The following is a 16962-nucleotide window of genomic DNA, read 5'->3' as shown; positions in this document are numbered from 1 at the left end:
GCTGGATTTATTTGGCCTTATTGGTAAATAATATCAAGTTGTATCGCTCGAGGTTCCAATTACCGGCGCATTATTCTCTCCACTCGCTCGCTCGCCGTGCTTGTAAAAGCTCAGCGCGCTTGTGTATGGTGTTTTAAATAGAAATAAGAACACAACACCTGCACCGCAGCATTTTGTATGTATGATTTACAAGAGTGCCCAGAGAAAAGTGGAAGTGTAGAGCGAAGCAGCATAATTGACTATAAATAAGCCGGAGCAGGGCAAATAAACTCCACTTAATTGAGCAAGGAGGTGATTTATTCGGAATTATGCGCGCCGCCTTCTCATTTTTAACATTCAGAATGGAAATAAGTCATTTAAATGGAAATATTTTTCCTTCACAAAGTAATTGAGACGTGTCCGAATAGGCCCGATCGGGCGACAATCTACATAATTTTTTAACGAGCCCCCAAAGCAAATTTGGTGGGAATTCGGAGGTGTGAAAATGTTTTGATTATAATCACAACGTTTATTTCCCCAGAACAAAGTTAACAATCAGATAATAAATGGAAATTACATTATTTTTCGTCAACTGGAGGCAGTGGAGCCTTGAGGTCGTTTCTTTCCTGCGGCGCTATGCGGGCATTTGCACTCCTCTTCCCGATCACGCTCCTAATACTTCCCGTTGCGTGGAAAAAGTTAAGCAGAGCATCGGCTGTGAACAGTTCCTTGGCGGAGAAATCCACTATCAGTACGTCCAAGCCTCTGTCCGGGTTGACCATGGGGAGAATCAGCGCATGGTTGCTGTGCAAATCATGGGTGTTTTCAAAAGTGGCTTCAGTAGTAGACAGTTGATCGCATTCCGAGTCGTTTTCGAAGTCCTGTAGTGAATAGGAAAATAATTGTAAAATTTTAACAAAGTGCGGGATAAATTTCCTCACCGTTCTTTCCTCGACTGCAGCAGTCTCGACGGCCTCCAAGTTTTCCGTTTCCTGTGGAAATATTGGAAATGTATATTATGGCGCCTTTTGTGACCTTGAAGTAATTCTTGAAAACAGTAAAACATTGAATAATTTCAATTTTGGACTGTTCCGAGTCATTTATCAATTAAGGTCTGCAGTTTACGTTGAAAATGGACAGTTGAGTTCCATTGAAAAAGGAAAATAATGAAAAAACATTTTTACATTTGCATGATGACTTTCCTCACCGTGCTTTCCTCGATTGTGGTCATCTCGACAGCTTCTAAAGAATCTTCCCAATTTACGGGGTTATACTAAAAAAATAATGAAACATCGAATCGATTAAATTTTGCTGAATCTAGTCATTCTCAGCTTGAGACAAGACAGGAGTGCACGTGGAAAAGGGACTCATTAGTCGTTCCAATAATCGACTCTAAAATAGTTAAAAATGCAACTGTTGATCCCTTATCCATTAAAAAAATCGAAGAATATTTTTGCTACGAATTTAAGTCAACAGAAGAATCCGAGATTTGATATTTACCAGTATATATGGAAACCTCGTATAGTATTTGTCCTGAAAAAATATCAAACTATTATACAACTTAATATATAATAAGAAATTTGCGTTATTTTAAATAGATATATTTATTCTAGAATTCAGTCATATGATCAGTTAAAATATAGTCAAATAATTAAAAGAAAATGCAGAAGGAATGCATAGAGAACAGTAAAATACAAAAGAAATTAATTACCTTTGGATCAATAATTAAACTGACACTGTCATCTCTGGTGTCATCTGCAAAATGGAAACATTGATTTAACTAAAAGTATCAAACGAAAAGTGCCAGAACTATATTTTACATACATGAGACAGATGAATAAGCTAATGGCATTCGACGATCATAGTCTTCGTGGAACGGAAAACTCTATTTGTTACGTATAGATATTAGAAAAGTTGAAACAACGAAAACGAACATACCGTAGCTGCTGTGGAAATGAACAAGATGAGCAGAGCCAGCATGTTGAGGAGGTCTGAGAGAGAGAGAGAGAGAGAGAGAGAAAAGAGTAATCCCTACATTGCGTGGCGAGGTTTTTAACTGAAGTCGAGAAATGCTCCACTTCTCTCTCTGAAAATAAAAAGCAAGGTGCGTGTGCCTCAACAGCACGAAATTGAAAAGGGTCACGATTTGAAATAACAATTGATATGCATCCTTTCCACGGGGCACGAGCTAATGAACTGCGCGCGGTTATTGGAGCGAAATTGAATTCACGTTTACAAATCTAAACGGTCGGCTTTCCATCGAGCTAGGGGTTTGAGTGATTTATCGCGGGGTGTGAATAAAGGATGAGAGGGTCATTGGCGGGCGCATTTTATCGGGGCTAATCAGGGCTTTCGCAGCGTGAAACCTCATAATAGCGCTCATCATCAACCCCATCGACCCTAGCGGTACTCGCAACATGACGTGATGCATTCAGAAAAACTTTAGCTCCCTCCTCGATCCTGCTTTCTCATCAAACGGCCTTGCAGCTTCACAGAGCCAAGCAGATTGCAGAAAATGCCTTTTATTAGTTTCTATCCTTCTAGAATTCGTTGATATTGTAACCAGAATATTCGCTCTTTGAAATCACTTTTCTGCGGATAAGAAATGGATTTTATATGCATGGGATTTTAATATTTAAATATTAGAATATTTATTAGACACCAGCGATACACAATAACAAAAATTAATTAAAAGGAAGGGAGGGCGAGTTTGAAGAGTTGAAAAGATTCCGTCACTCGTTTTTCTTTTTGTTTGTGCTCACGATGAAATTCTTAGGATTCTACGTTTTAGTTTTTGGCGAAATTATTGAAATCGTGTAGTAGCCAACGAGTAAAGACGTATATCACCAGGAGAAATTTTTCAATACGAGGCTTCAAAGATTTATTTACTTTATTTTTACAATTTCAACCAACTTAATTTTTTTCGGAACTTTGTAATTTATTGCTTTTCTTACAAATTGCAGTTCTTATTGTGACGAAATCAATCTCTATGTGTCAGAAAAATAAAGAGCATGATCGCGTGTTTGTGATTTATAATGATACATGTTATGACACTGTCGACTGTAATGCAGGGCAACGCGCGTCGCACTGGCGTCGTCGGTTATTTCACTCTTGTTTTCCGAGCGAGCGAGCTAATTAACTCCTGATACACTTAATTGATGGCAGCAGTTAACGGCGTTTTGCACCAGCGAACGACCTTCCCCGGGTCGGGTTAAGGCCTGCGACTCACGTGCTGCGCGTTTTCCAAGCTGTGTATTTTCATAGATGCATTTTACCTGGCAATTTCCTTTCTTTCATATAGTGTGATTTATAATAAAATAATTATATTTCGCAACGCAGAGTAGCATTATGAATTTTTTCAAAACAAATACATGAATGGCACTCTAACATTCAAATGAGTTTGTCGCGATGCTCAGTGGAGCGTGTATGCTTTAATGCACTCAGCAGTAATCAGCGAAAACGTTCGTTTTGTTTACGGCGAGCGACACAGACAGCAATTGCAAATAAGCAGTGATATAAATAGCACACCGTCTCCATTTGTGTGGAAAAATGCTGTCTTGTGGTGGAAACTGGACAGACAAGCGTTAAGGCGTCATGAATGAACGGACACAATCCTTGAGAGCATTGTGAACACATGTATCCCAGCTTAATTAAAATGCTGCGTTATTTAATGTTCAATAGGTTGAATAAAATAATTTCCTCATATTTTCTCTAACTGACTATGAGCCAATTTTTATGCAATCTTTGTTTTACAAGAAGTAATTGTTTCTGCTTATGTAATTTCCCGATGCCTGCAAATAATATGCTGTATGATTTGTTTGTTGCTGATTGCTGGCACAAAGGGAAATGGGGCGTTTTCGGGCGTTTTGCAATTAAATTGATTTTAAATAATTTAATGGTGGGATCACGTCTTGAAATTTTGTTACGAATAGTTTTGCACCATAATTCACCCATTGTCGGAAAAAGATCTCATCGGAGGCCATCAGAATCTAAAACAATAAATCATAGAAATTTAAAGATATAAGTTTTCGGGAAAACGTGTTGATTTTATAGTTGCTTTGGTCCTATTTTAACCATTGCTATTTAGGAGTTTTTCCCCCAAAAAATACACTTTAACTGATGCCAGACGTTATCAACGAACGCTGATTCAGAATTCCCTACAGCTAATATACTGTTAGTTATGAATTTTGTTTTGGAGGTATATACATATAGCACTGCCGCTGTACAATGAGAACGTGATTTTTATCATATAATTTTCACTAAAAACTAGCTATCTCTGAATTTACTTATTAATTCGCACATCGTTGGATATATCATGACGAGAGGAATTAAAACAGAGCGAAAAAACAAATAACAAACCGTATAATTTCTCGAGAAGTCTGGCAAAGCTAAAATTTAACCTCCGTCCTGATATCATTATTGCACATTGTGTATGATATAGATAGACGTTGCTAAATTTCACGAACAATGGACTCAATGAAGTACATACTGCTGTAGCAAAAAAAAAAATCGAAAGGTTCTTAATTGATGGACTTTGAAAATCCATTTTAAAAAGGCCTAAACTCAGTGCTGAATATTTAGAATTTTCGTCAACCTAGGCCTATAGTTATCATAAAATAATTTATGCGGATATTAAAATGGATTCATACGAAATATCAATCCACCTAAATTAGTATGGTTTTTAATTTGTAAATCGATAGTGATTTATTATCTTAAGTAACGAAACAGGCGTTTTAATAAAAAAATGCTATATTGCATGAATTAAAACTACGTTTAAGGGCGTGCTCATTTTGAAATTCCAATCCTCCGGTTTGAGATTGCAGAAACTGGCCAATCCCTGATTTCCAAGCTGCTCACATAAATTTCACGCGCATAACGAAATAGGTATTTAATTAGTGTCTGCGTCGCTGACAAACCATCTGGGAGTCGGCTAGCTCCACACGTGATTTGATTAATGAAGCAAATCTCTCGGCCTAATGGGATGGAATAGGATTTGCTCAATCACGCGGGCACCGCGGCACACTTCTACTCAAAGAACCGCGTTGCTGCGTGTGTGTGCATATGGAAAAAAGCATACACTATCCATCAGCATACGCGGCCGCGAGAGTAGCCGTGTCATTCGAGCGGTCGGTCGCGCGGTCGGGCGCTTCACGCATAATTTGATATCGCTCGTGGTTAATCAGCTTATGCGCGGCTGGAGCGGCTCGGAAAATTTATGAGTGTGCGGCATTCCGCAATCAGCAGGCACTTGCGCGCCTTCTGCCACTTCTCAGGCACGGGGCAGATTAAAAGGCGACGCTTTCTGAGTCATCAGAAATATTGTCCGTTCGTCGCTGCAATCTTGACTAGGCATCACGAAAGGACAATAGTCGCATTAAACCGAGCGTCGATTATCGCGTGCTGATAATCGCTTGTGTTTCGGTGCTCCACCTGTAAATGCAACTTGAAATTTTCGAAGGTACAGCTGTGGTGTATTGGAGTGTTTTTTTAAAGATTATTTTCTAAACGAATGTGACTTCAAAATATATTGATAGAAAAAAGTAAAAAATTTATAATAATGGTTGTGAGTTTTAGACTGTTTTTAGTGCCATATTTAAGGGTACTGACGGTTCTTGTCTCTAAAATTACACCAAATTTTGGCCTTTTTTAATTAAATAGGAATTTTAATACAAAATCCTGAATTTTTTAAAATTTTAATTAAAGTGTAATTAAAAGCATGAATTAAAAAATCAAAGTCGATAATTTTTAATATTCGGAACTTCGAAATTGTTGCTAAAGAAAACTTATTTACTCTTTTCACATGTATTACCACCATTTTAACAGTAAATATACGAATTGTTTGATTTCTTTATTTTTATTTGGCTATTTTCAAATGCTTACTGCACGCCATCGAAACGGACAAAAGGCACGAGTTTTCATGTTGGAATAAAAGATGGATAATTTATGTAAAAAGTTAAATTAAATAGCAACAATTTATTTGCTGGTTTTTCATCCCAAAGAAATAAACAAACGCATATGCAGTTATTTCATCTTCAAAATATATATGATTCAGAAGTAAGAATTTACAAACTTTGGACTGCGTCAACGATGAGAAAATGGTATTTGAACAAATAAAGGAACCAGCATATAAAGCTTATTAAACAAATGATTGAAATTTTAGCCATATAGTTAAAGCACTTTGAATGCTAATTTTTTACTCTAGCATCGTATGGCTTCACTCTCATTGTGCCTCAAATATCATAATAATATTTTGAAAGCCGAATTTGTAATTTGTCATTGCTCGACGCGCGTGGTATTAAATTTAATATAATTTAAGCATGCCATTCATATTTTAATGTCAGGGATTAGAATTTCAAAGCGAGCGCGGTAAATCTCGTACTGTCATCCTATTACTTTTACCATTGTTATGAAAATTTGGTCACACGCGCGGCGTCCTTAAAGTTAGTTCTCTCACACGAGTCGAGTGAAAAGAATTGATTTCTTCTTATGGTAAGAGGAATTTAATATTTTCGCTTTAATATATGAAGCTACTTTGACTCTAAGACTTCTTTTAAATTATTTTGGCAAAGAAAAATGTTTTTTTATTGTTGCTGATTTTCATGCAAATTAACAAGTACACTAATGGGACGAAAATAATTATTAAATATATACAAATTTAAATCTAAAGAGCCTTCAAAGCTAGCGTAAAATCTAGTTTAATAAGTATATTTTAATTAATATTTATTACGTTAAATTTAAATATACTTTAAAAATTATAAAAATATTTTACATATTTCTTTTCCAATAAAGTTAATATTTTTTATATTTTTAATTTATTACAATTAAATAGTAAAAATTAAATTCATTTTATTTGTATATTAATTCTGCTCATTTTTCTACTGGTACTACTTGTCAAATATAATTTACGTATTAATTTTCTTAAGCACTTTGTGTTATCGCGTCAATGAATTAAAAATAACAATATGAGACTGACAGCATTTGTTCTGATGATTTTTTATCTGTCTCAAATTTCACAGAATGATTTTTCAAAACTGCAATATTGTTTGTTAAATCTTAAATATCAACAGCTATGACCTACAAAAAATCGCCATAAAATACAGACCTGTGCAGGTTAATTTGTGATTCCAGCCACGTTCGCCAAAGCGTTTCAGGTTCCTGCTCCGGTGCGAATTGTTTGCAGAACCGATTCAAAGTGAAAAATAAGCAACAAAGGCGAACCCGAGCGTGTCTCTGAAAACAAGCCCAAGTATTTATTTTCACTCTTTGTCTGATTGTTATTTAATCTCGCTTATATTGTGTGCAAAAGCAATAAATAGCCGCGGCCGCACACGTGTGTTTTCATAAGCATGCAGCGTGCTGAAAATAATGAATAATTTCGGCCCGCGAATAAATTTAATCAGACCGCGCGCGTTGGTGTTTGGAGCTAGAATATTCATTACCTTTTTATTTCACACAAAGCCCTTTCTCTTGAGTGCCCCGCACCGAAAATACGATATTTATGGCCGCATTTTTAAAGCTGAATTACAATTATAACATAAAAGGGCCCCAGCACGCAGTTTTCCGGCTGCGCTGAATTGTCAATTCGCCAGAGTAAAATGTATGGTGAGTGGCCACTTTTTTCATAATGGAGCCTTTTAAATTATGAGCGCCTATACAATGGGTGACCGTCTCCCGCGAAGGAATGAAATTTATAATTCCTCCATGCATCTCTCGCTCTCTCATCCCCCCATAAAAAGGTTTTTATACAGGACCATTTCCAGAATAGACGACCACCGCGCGTCTCGCCTGCTGTAAACATAAAGTATAAATTTTCATCTAAATAAGATAAAGCTCTTTTTATGGCGCAGACGTTCGCGTGTTGCGGAGATGGTCCATTAGCGATCTGAGGATCTCGCGAGGAATGTTTCACATTTCATTAACATTTGAGACTTTGAAGCTGGCCCCCAAAATAAGAGGGAAAAATATAGCACCTCCTTAGTTATAGACATTATTGCTAACAGGAAGCATAGATTCTGGATAGGAAACCAAATTTCGAAGCAGGAAAATCCTCCTGTTCAGGGTCTCCTTGAAGCACACCTGCCCCATCCCACGCAATCACTTCGCTCTTGGAAGCCTCATATTTCACAAGAAGTGTTTCAACGCAGAGGGCATCAAAGGGCCCCACTTTTGATATGCGAACATTAAACTTAATCTTAAACGTCTACCTGATATTTGGGAACATTAGTTATATTCACCTATCTGAAGCGCATTTGCATAATGGACTCGGATTGTGTTACCGCACCAAGTGAAAAGGGGAGAAAATGTGCTGGAGAGTTCAAGAAGGGAAAGCTCGAGAGCGGAAAACAGCAGAATCCAGCGTTGAAGTCACAAAAATTCAACCATAGATAACGAAAAAAATTATTTGATAAACTTGGATATTTTTAAGAGTTCTCAATAAAAAAAAATTGCAACTTACTATGGGGATATATCGGTGTCATTGTTGATCAGAATTTCAATTAAAACAACACATTGATCGTAAATCTTAATATGAAAGCCAAAATAAGCAAACCATTATGTGATTTCATTAAATTTTGGGAATTTATGTCCGTTAGTGCAAATTATTTGAAAATATTTTGATGGTAATTTTGGCACTGAATGAACACACCAAAATGGTATACGACTGATTGGACTTAGTCCTGTAACATAACCATTGATGAACAGTAATTATTTTGGTCAAACTTCTATTAACCAAAACTTCGGAAAGAGCTATTTTTTGATTTAAAATAACTTGAAGAGAAAAGTGAAGTGAAAAATAAATTTTGAAAAATTTCTTCCCTGGATAAATCTATTATTTTTTTTCAACACCTTTTTGAAGAATGTTCTATTTTTGTGATGAGATCACCAGCCGAATATTCGTCTAAATTGGCTGGACAAAAAATGAAAAATTTTTTAATATGAAAAAGCAATTCTCACATTCACAAATTTTCCTGGACATTTAGCAATTGCTGGAAATGTATATTTTTCTGGTCTGTGTTGCTTGAGAATGCATAATAGTCAAACAAAATTATTTGGTTATTTTCTATTGTTTGTTTCCCAAGTTGCATTAAAACCTGAAAATCGTTTTAAGGAAATTTCCATCTGCCTTATTGTCAGCTACCCACTTTAATGGGCACGGCAGTAATATTTTAGTTTACATGCGCCAGCTCCACCCCAAGCTTCTGGAGAAAACTCCCAGGAACCCTAGATTGTGTTTTTGTACGCGTTTTTTGTGCGTCCAAATAGGCGCGGAGGAACACTACACACGCACATAGAGTGTGAGAATTAATATGATTGAGTGTTTTGTGTCATGCTGAGAGATTCGTTTGCTCTGGGAAAGCGTTTTTGTCTGGCACAGCCCTTGAACTAAAAACATAGAACCGCTGCTGTTATGCGCCAGGCAGGAAAACCATTTGATAAATTGTTGCTGACCGTTGTCAGACTACTGGTCAGTAGGCTCGGATTAGGAAAAAGGTCCTAATGCGGCAATTTTTCTAGGGGCACGAACGCCTTTGCAGGAAAACTGTGTTCATTTATTATAACTTTAGAAGCTGCCACCACCGTGAAAAATCTCTTAGTCAGGATTGCCGTATAGAATTTTTGCCTTAAAGAAGTGGAGTCATACTTTAATTAGTGTCCTAAAATTAAAATAGCAATCTAAAAATGTTAAGAAGGATTCAATTTAGGTTTTTTTTAATTAAATTTCTTATTTTACAGGAGCTCAAAGTTAACGATTTTTGGAATAGATGAATTTTTTGGATGAAATATGACTTTCAAAATATCAAAGAGAAATTTAAAAATTGAGCTCGCACTTGCAAAATCACATATTTCTCGCAGTTTTCGACAGGATTTGGTGTCAATGTGATTTACATATGGGTCAAATATACATTTTAAACCTTTTGGATCACGTCTGATTGTGACCAGCAAAATCGCTGCTGATCTGTGCTTGATTTAATTATTTTTATTTAATTCGAGTCATATTACAAGAAAATGTATTTTATTTTTCCACGTTTCCACAAAAACTCTTTTAATGTTCATGCTATACCGTGATGTTATGATGCTATACCGTGATGTTATGGAAATACACGAATTTCCGACCAGGCTGCACGGCTTGAAGGTTGCCTGAAATGATCGAAAACTCATGATTCTCCGCCACAATCTTTGCTTTTAGAACACATCACGTGTTATCTCTATCTCTGTTGAGAACATCACAACATCGCGTATCAGTAACAGAAATGAAATGCTAGCTTGTCATTGCAGAGGAAGCCATCACAACAAACACAAGCAGGCTTTCATCGCGAACTACGTCGTTATTTTATTCCCAGAAACAGAGTTGCGGTTGCGATTTCAAGTTAGCGCCGCGCGCGCGTCTCCCTCCTCTTGCCTTCCGGCCGGTGAATCAACCAATTTGGCGAATTTATGATATCATTCACATAAATTCTGGACCACCACCTCAGATGGCAACACAAAAGAGCGCACGTGGCTGCTGGTGGATGCCCAAATTTATCTCATTATTAAAACGAGCGGCTGGCGCGCATTTCTGGGAAGAGGCTGGAGTCCTTTGATTCTGGCCGCGATTCTCGCTCTCGAAGCGCACAAAAGAGCCAAAGCAGAGCATTTCTAAGTGGGAGGAAGCTTTCCGCCTAGCAGATGCGAAATTATACGATTCTATTTCTGCCTTCTTCGGATTAATTTATGGCCGGAGCGTGCGACCGCCAAATTATTGAGGAAAATTTGCCGCGCGGATGTGAATGGAGCGCATCTCGTTTCATTGGCGAGCTCTTAGAAGGAAATAGTTATATAAAAAACATTGCATCACTTCTATAAACGATAATTTTACGGGGTAGGTCTTTGCAAAAAAGGAGAAAAGGCAAGTTTTATCATTTATCATGTTAAAACGGTAAAATTCCTAGCAATTTTTCAGAGGAAATTCGACTATGTGAGTTTATAATAATTCGACACGTCGTGCTGAAAATCAGTGGAAATGTAAAAATAGTTACTTTATAGCTCCTTACAAGAATAACTTCAAGAAAACGTGATCATCAAAGAGTTTAAATATGTGAAAACGACGTTGAATCAGCCCTTCTGATTGTAAATATTATTGACCACTTTAGTGTGTCCTTTGAAATGATAAGAATTTGTGTACTGTATTTACCGCAGTTTCTTAAAATGCAAAAAAAAATCAAATCCGATAAAAACTCTGTGGAAGCACCAAAGAGATTGAGATATAAACATTGCAATATGCCCAAAGTCAAGATTTTATATTAAATAAAACTGTGCGTTGTAAGAAAACGCCAAGACTGTTGGTTTTATTGTCGAAACGCGAGGATGAATGAGCCAATAAAAGGCACCAGACAGGCAGATACCGATCACAGAGGTCAAGGCAGAAGTAACTTTTTTCTCAATATGTAAACGAAGACATAAACCCCCAGCATAAGCATGCAGCAGCAAAAGCAAAGCTCTCGTGGTGCGTTTTATTACTATTTGGGCTGCCTGGTGATTGTCACGTTTGATGATTGATGCGGGCTGTCTGGTGTCTGTATCAACTTTATTAATGTCGACTTGTTATGTACTTAAGGGGTGAATTAGGTGGCGACGAGAGAACGGCACAGACGTGTTTGGCTCGTTAATCCTCGATATCCGCCCGCTCCAGCTTTGCCGCAGTGAGCTGGAGACACCAGTTGTATATTAAATGCTTCATTTTCGTGGAGGGTTATTACATTAAAAGGGTTATTAACTATTCTTGGGATCATTCGTTAAAAATTTCCCTAATACTTTTGAAAATATATGTTAAGTGTGCCTTTTCGAAAAAAAAAATTTGAGGCAATTTTTTATGACTGCAGGAAAGAAATTACTTTTTAAAATTGAACTTGATATTCTGCAGTTTAAGCAAAGTACAGAGCATTAACGTTAAGACCACTCATTCCAGTAATTCGTAAAATTTTATCTGCGTGTCTCGTAAAAAATCAAAATTATATTGTTAGCGGCTACTAGTTGATTAAAGGCTGTGCACAAATCACCGAGGATAATCAATTACCCCTTCTCGGCTAATTATTTGTCATTATCTCTGCACGTACCGCGAATTTCGTCTGAAAGCAGTCTCGGCTTGTTTTCTCGGCACAGACGCGCAGAGGTTATTTGCTTTTTTCTGTTTGCCCGCTCAGTGCGCGTAAGCTGCGTGTTTGGCCTTTTGCGTGGCGGCGGCGGCGGCTCATTATTGCACCACGCGCGGATAAACAGGCTCTTTTTGAAGTTTTGCGACTCGCCATACAAAAGGCTTAACTCTTCTTCCCAGAGCGAGCGGCTTATCTCTCTTTCTCTGCTCCTCTCTCGCTAACGCAAGTAGCCACGTGGTGGATTTATTTTGTTTGTGAATAGCTCGCACTTGCGAAACAAGCGCATTTTCGTCTTTTGCGGTGTCGGCGCGCGAGAAGATTCAGAGAGAGCCTTTATCGTCTTTCTCGCGGGCAAACACACACTTTGCATTTGGCAGCTGCGAAAGACGAAATGATGCTAGTTAGAATTGAGTGCCCCTGTGCTGCTGGATAGAAGTGACCATTAAACTCGTGTAAAATGAATAGCGCCTTGCCAAAAGGGTTATAAAAATTTCGCAAAATACAGTGCTTATACATGTCGTCAAAAAGAGATTGTATTCATTGGACCAGAAAAGATCAAAATAGCCCAAAGCTATGTTAAAAAGCAGAAATCTCCTGCTTAAATAGCATACAGAAAAGCCAATAGGTTCGTCGCCTTTTCTAAAATGAGTATAGCATGTTAAGGACAAACTCATTGAATTCGTGACTTTTAAAAAATGTGAGCAAATGCAAAATTAAAGTATAGCTGTGAAGAAATTTATTAAAATTTAATCCAAGCCAGTATTATTATTTAATCATTACTATCTCATTTGAAGACTCCTCTTGATGGCGAGACGAGTCAATCAGTCTGCCATTCTCACCTATTCTGATAGTCTTTTCTGAACTCAGAGATGGGCATGTTCCGAGATTAAAAATTACTCTCGGATTATATACACTAAACTGAGAAAAAAATAACCTATAATAGGCCGTTTTTGAGATTTTAGAAATTTGATAGCAAACTCAAAAATTACTCGGATTTTAAAGTATTTTTCAGTTATAAATGTTGTTGGCCATCTCATTAGGTAGGCATCTTTTGGCAGAAAGTTTGATGTTCTAGCTTCATTTGAACTCAAGATAAGCTCTGCGAGAATGATTTACCAAGATTTAGTCCTGATTTCCCAAGAGAACTGCCTCAAATTTTCCGTCAATTTTCGTTTTCCGACACCTCTATAGTCCTAAAACACACTAAAAATTAAAATGGTGCTAAAAAAGTTGAAAATTTGCAGATGGTACTAAATCTTTTGGAGAAACACCCCGTTAAAAAAAAACTAAGCTTGGATGAAATTCATTCTGAGAACATTTCAATTAGTTTCCGGAATTTTAAAGTCGATAAACTATGGCAGAATAAAATTTCACATGAACATCAATTTTTAAATTTAAAACGTCAAATGAAAAAGAGCGCATCGGCCTTCACGGCATCAATAATAATTCATATTTTATTTATATCTAATTAATTTTGAAATATTATGCCTTGGAATTTATTAAAATAGACAACCAGAGATAATAATTCGAATGATCTTGATTTGTTTGATGACAGGCTATGCACGAATCGGAACCCAGTGAGATCACTTCAAGTCGCAAAAGGGAAAACCCTAAATTTTTAATTGAGAATTATTTTTCTATTTATTTCAGAAAAGTGGTTTCTGGAGGGGCACTAATTTAAGAGGGTCTATAAATCACGGCTGGGAATTGGCTATGAGAAATAAATCTGGCATTATATTTTCGCCAAATTAATCGAGCATGCTTTGGCGGGCATTGCGTCGTTGACTGGAGTGATTTATACTGCACATCGTCAAAATGGAATTATTTATTGCAAATTAGCCGAATCACAGCCGTGGGCTCGGCGAGATAGGGAAAAGCAAGATTAATTCAAACCACCTAGTTAATTTGCATATGATTACGGCGCGTATGAGGTGTGTGAAAAACGCACTATATATACACGTGCGCGCGGCGCCGACAAAACAGACGCAGCGGCTCCCGTTTCTCTCTCAAGTCCGGTAGCTCTCGGTGAAAAATGGCGCGAGACGTGCGGGGAAATAAAGAAGGCGCGATGCGGCATTAGTTAATCGCGGCAACGCCTCCCTTTGAGCACCGCATAATTACATCCTGGAGGCTAAGCCGCGCGAATTAATTCATGAGGCTGATTCGGTTTCAGTCGGTTGGCCGGTTGCTGTTTTGGTCGGGGACAAGAAGTGACCTCGCGGGTTATAATGAATTTCTAATTAAGGAGTTAAAAAGAGCAAAGGTGTAATAATGTAATGACGATAGAAGAGCGCGGCGACTGACAAGAGTGGCGGGACGCGCTGCCTTTTGATGCGTACAAACATGTGGTGCGAGAGAGAAAAGTCAAGGAGAGGGTTCAAGGGCAGTGTCGCATAACGATCATAAAAGTACGTGCTATTACCTCGATGGATGTGGTGCTCACCACTTGCAGCAATTTTGGTCTGGACTGGAGAATATGACGGGACACTTGTTAACTGTTGCCGTCCCAAAATTTATAGTTGAAAACAATCAAAAAAGGCTGTTGTATTTCTTTTAAATCTTGATTTAGAAATAGTTTAAAAATATTTTTATTGTTAAAGATTGACCAAATTTTTAATTTCGACAGATCTTAAATTTTAGGCTCTAAATATTCAGTTATGCCACCTTCATCCTTAGTTTTAAACTTTAGTTAAGGGTTTAGCATTAATTTAAAATCTTGAAAAATATATAGAATAATAAATCTTAATTTGCTTTAGCAAATATTGAATCAATTCCACGTGGTTTTCGCTACCTTATTTGGTCAGAAATCCCTGTGCACAAACTACAATTTAAATTAAAACTTCCTACTCTAACACTGCCACCGAAGATGATTTTTGCTTGTGATGAGACTCGGCAGCTCAGACCGCCTGTGGTGATATTTCTGCTACTAATTACCTTTCGATCATCTGTCAGACTACAATTTATTTCGAGTCTAATCATTCTCGCGGCGGGTGAACATCAATTGATGCGAGGGTCACTCTGGAGAGGCGAATAAATTAATATCCCCTCGAGCCAGAGGCGAGAATAAGTCGGCACACACGCTCTGCGGCTCTCGACGCGGCGTGTGTGTATGTGTACTCGTCGCACTCCCGGGCGCATGCTGCTCCTTTCTGCATTGTTGCGATTATTATCTGCACCAATAAAAAAACATCAGCCGAAATTGCTTCTCTGTGCTGACACTCAGGCACGCCGGCCATTGTTGGCGCGTATTGAAGGCTCCGCACTACCCAAAGGAATTTGCTTGCAATAAAAGGGAGCAAAAATGCCACACTGCTATGCGAGCTGGTGCAAAAATATACAAAACAACCGCACCGTCTACACTTGAAACACTACGATTGGTTTTTTCGGACCCCGCGGTTGGAGGGTCGAGTGGAGAGGTAGCTTTAAATTTTTTACTCTTTTCTCATTACATCTCGTTCGAATTTCTTGCGTCTGTTCCTTTTTTAACACTTTTAGAAGAATTGATGACTTATCTATTATGTTTATATTAAAGAGGATCGATCCTTCTTGCAATGCATAAACATATCCCTAAATATTCAGTTATAAAGCTAAAATTGACCCAGATGGCAATGAAAGATATTGAAAAAAGAGGTTGCAAATTTTAAGCACGATTTTCAAATGGTGAGACTTTCACTGTACTAGAAATCTTATTTAATTGCACAACAGAGAGTTTCCCCAAACTTGGCAAAAACCATTGTATAGATCTCAAATAGAGAAATCAAAATCTTCCAAGCATATATGGTCATACGCTATAAATTTCGGAATAAATGAGCACAATTTGAATTTTAATCGCACGAAGTTCATATTATGATTATTTTACATTGCAGAAAAAATTTTGAAACCAGCAATTCAAACTACTGCTTATTTTAGCCAACATTTATTATAATTTTCTACTGTTAACTTGTATCAATCCAGTTTAAATAATGCATTTTGATCCTGAAAGCACTTTTTGGAGACGTTTTAAATTGTGTTCTTTCGGCTTCACACCATTTTGAGTCCAGTGACACACAAATGTTTTTTTTTACACCTCCAGCATTCCCGATGGAACAGATCGTTTCACAGGAAGCCCTTCCTGCCAACGCTGGTTTGTATATAGATGTTGATAGTGTCAGGCGTAGGTTGGATTTGTTTTATATGCGTGTTGTACGCTGTTCTGACAACAAACACACAAACATGAAAATTTGCTTTCTCTTACCAATTTCGTTGCTGCTTTGTCTGCAAGTTTGTGAAAATTATTAGCTTTCCATTTCTTGAATTTCAAAAGCAAATCTCATGTACACTTTCTGAAAGGTTGCTGCTGGAGCTGGCATTGATGACGAGGAGGACGACGAAAACAGTCCTGACACAGCGCCAGGTGAGGATCAAATCAAAATGTCAACTTTCTCAAGTTCCAAAAAATGATGTTGATGTCCATGAGCAGGCAAAGCAACCGATAATAAGCAAAAGCCGCCTATTAGGGTAACGTCCGAATCACCAATTAGACGCAAATCAACCGTCACGGTGAGAGTCACGACAGATGCACCAGATTGCCCCTTCAGGGACGGAGGGGTCAGATACAAGAGGCATAATATCAACCATTGCTTTGCCGAATGTCTCGGCCTGTTTGAAGACACCGCGAACGAGGACAGTTGCAAATTCAACCCTGAAACTTGGAATGGTTTTAATTGTTTAATTTTTTAGGGCCTAGTTACTGTTTGCCTTTTTAGCTGCTGATCAATACTGTTCAAATAAGTTCACGCCAAACCAACGGTCAAACAAGAAAGTTTTTTGCAACTTTGATCCAGTGTAAAGCGCAGATTTCCTCAAGAATAAG

At 37.7% G+C, this 16962-nt stretch overlaps 1 protein-coding gene and 1 long non-coding RNA gene across 2 annotated transcripts; one reads left to right on the top strand and one right to left on the bottom strand.

Moving 5' to 3' along the window:
• Positions 1-279: 279 nt before the first annotated feature.
• On the bottom strand, positions 280-1849 carry LOC135940262 (uncharacterized). The gene is made up of 6 exons (XM_065485072.1): positions 1804-1849; positions 1691-1734; positions 1480-1512; positions 1187-1252; positions 921-971; positions 280-860 (listed from the first exon to the last, which is right to left on the bottom strand). Exons 1-6 carry the CDS (start codon positions 1829-1831, stop codon positions 558-560), a joined length of 525 nt encoding a protein of 174 aa, XP_065341144.1. The 5' UTR covers positions 1832-1849; the 3' UTR covers positions 280-557.
• A 14264-nt stretch (positions 1850-16113) lies between these two features.
• LOC135941365 (uncharacterized) lies at positions 16114-16934 on the top strand. Its single transcript, XR_010574980.1, has 4 exons — positions 16114-16370; positions 16440-16503; positions 16570-16806; positions 16856-16934. It is a non-coding gene; the product is annotated as an uncharacterized LOC135941365 (long non-coding RNA).
• The last annotated feature ends 28 nt before the right edge of the window (positions 16935-16962 follow it).

The sequence above is a fragment of the Cloeon dipterum genome, chromosome 3 (assembly GCF_949628265.1).
Source record: "Cloeon dipterum chromosome 3, ieCloDipt1.1, whole genome shotgun sequence".
Classification (NCBI taxonomy): Eukaryota; Metazoa; Arthropoda; class Insecta; order Ephemeroptera; family Baetidae; genus Cloeon; species Cloeon dipterum.
Note: the sequence above shows the minus strand (reverse complement) of the source record. Positions and strands in the feature narration are given on the sequence as shown.

Bases quoted from the DNA above. Each gene is read 5' to 3' on its own strand.
- LOC135940262 (XM_065485072.1), bottom strand. From the start codon at position 1,831: ATGCCATTAGCTTATTCATCTGTCTCAT. The intron at 1,735-1,803 runs GTATGTAAAATA...TCCATTTTGCAG, and splicing joins AGCTTATTCATCTGTCTCAT to ATGACACCAGAGATGACAGT. The intron at 861-920 runs GTGAGGAAATTT...TATTCACTACAG, and splicing joins CTGCAGTCGAGGAAAGAACG to GACTTCGAAAACGACTCGGA.